The sequence below is a fragment of the Penaeus monodon genome, chromosome 21 (assembly GCF_015228065.2).
Source record: "Penaeus monodon isolate SGIC_2016 chromosome 21, NSTDA_Pmon_1, whole genome shotgun sequence".
NCBI lineage: Eukaryota > Metazoa > Arthropoda > Malacostraca > Decapoda > Penaeidae > Penaeus > Penaeus monodon.
Window position 1 is genome coordinate 23,156,488 of NC_051406.1, and position 1,802 is coordinate 23,158,289.

The 1,802-nt window shown below is 39.2% G+C and overlaps 1 protein-coding gene across 1 annotated transcript in view; it reads right to left on the reverse strand.

The window, feature by feature from the left end:
• LOC119586359 (serine/arginine repetitive matrix protein 2-like) overlaps positions 1-1,802 on the reverse strand; it is a gene marked incomplete in the record, with an annotated part of 38,282 nt that overhangs the window by 20,077 nt on the left and 16,403 nt on the right. The window contains 3 exon segments of the mRNA XM_037935071.1: positions 82-242; positions 473-787; positions 1,403-1,546. Coding sequence (XP_037790999.1) covers positions 82-242; positions 473-787; positions 1,403-1,546 — 620 coding nt within the window.

Here is a 1,802-nt window from a genome sequence, read left to right on the forward strand (position 1 = left end):
GTACATGAACATGTAACCAAAATGCTGCCTATTATAATGTATAACTGGGACATTCTTTTGGATATACTGTTTACTTCGTACCTCTCGGCAGTGTACCAAATGGTGTGGAAGCTTCTGAGAACAAAGTATCAGCATCTGAGGTGTCACGTGAAACACTACGGGTCCAGAGGGGTGAACTGATCCCTCCAAATGTATCATCGTCGCGACCCAGGCTACTGCGTGACATCGTCTCTGAGATTCTCCTGTTGTTTGAAAATATGTTTATAAGAAGGCAGTCTCTTATTTAAAAGTTCAAAGGACAGAAGATTAACTTTTAAAAATGTGTGACACAATATAATGATCTCTGTTCCAGACTAACAGAGACAACAAAAAGGCAGAACTCTGCCCTTCTCCAGTGTATGTTGCTCTCATGCACATGAAAATAATGTCAAGAGACATGCATCCGAAAATAAAACCCTAATCTGCACAAGACCTTGCAGGTGAGTCCCGCGGTGAATTATAAAGTGATGACCAGAAGCCTGAAGAATTTGAGTGGGCTGTTCCGATCCCTGCACTGCTTGGTGCTGTGCCTGGCTCAGGTGTAGGTTGGTTTGACAGTCGTCTGGCTCTATCACTTCGCATGTCATCTGCATTCATCTTCCTGGTGAGTGAGCGCACGCGGTTGAGCAATGTTGAAAAGAGTGACTCTGCTGTGAGAATCTGGAAACCGTCGTCTTCATCCTCCTCTTCCTCTTCTCCCGCTGAACTGAAGCTTTCACTGTGGTCCAGAAGGAAGCCTCGTCCTCGACTACAGTGGGAAGAAATATTATTCACTCAATATTTGTAGTCCAAACTAGTTAGCATAGGTGTTCTAATTCACAAGAAAAAATGCATATTGTCTGGAAAAAAATCATATGTTAAGATATCACCAGGATCCATATTTCCATATGACTAACTTTAATATAATCCATGTAATTTGTAATTGATGTCCACCACTTTTATCTTGTTAAAATGTGAGTAGATATAAGGTGTCTTTGAAACCATTCACAATTAGGTATATCTACAGGAAATAGACATTTATAACAACTATCAACAAACTGGTACATTCCGATTGCCCTAGAATATAAAAAATGATGGCTACTGAAAAATATATAGAACAATAAATGTAAAAAAAAAAATTGACAACATAGCTACTAATTGAATATGACTGACTAATTGATTCAAAGCTTTTTCATAGAACAAACCCTGAAATAAAGAGGGCAGTACTCAAAACAAATAAGAAGCATTTGACATATCTGAAAAAAAAAAAAAAGTAGAACACGAAAAATCTGCAGAAAAATATCAATAACTGGATCACATGTAATATCAATTACCATAGCCAGCAAAGGACAAGAAGCTCATTTATCCTAAAAAGCACCAATACCTGTTAGTGTGGGACAGCCGGCGCTGCCACGTGGGAGTGGAGGAGTGGTCTACAGGGGTCCTACGAGAAACAGGAGGAGGACCCGACAGAGAGCTGGTGAGGGATATTGGTCCTGTGTCCCCTTCACCTTCCACCTTCCCACTGCTGGCCCAAACACCAATAAGCACAAGCAAGTCCATTAGCAAGAGCAAATTTGACATTCATACCTGAACTTATTGTAAATGAAGACCAAGGAAAATTATGATTAAAGGCTTGTTAGAATAGAGTTCTTTCTAGGAGTTATCACTGAAAATAAATTTGTGGCGCATTTGCAAATTAAGAACAGAAAGAGAACAAAATTAATATACTGTGCTTTTATTCTGAAAAAATCACAGCCAAAAACAATAAGATTCCACCCTAT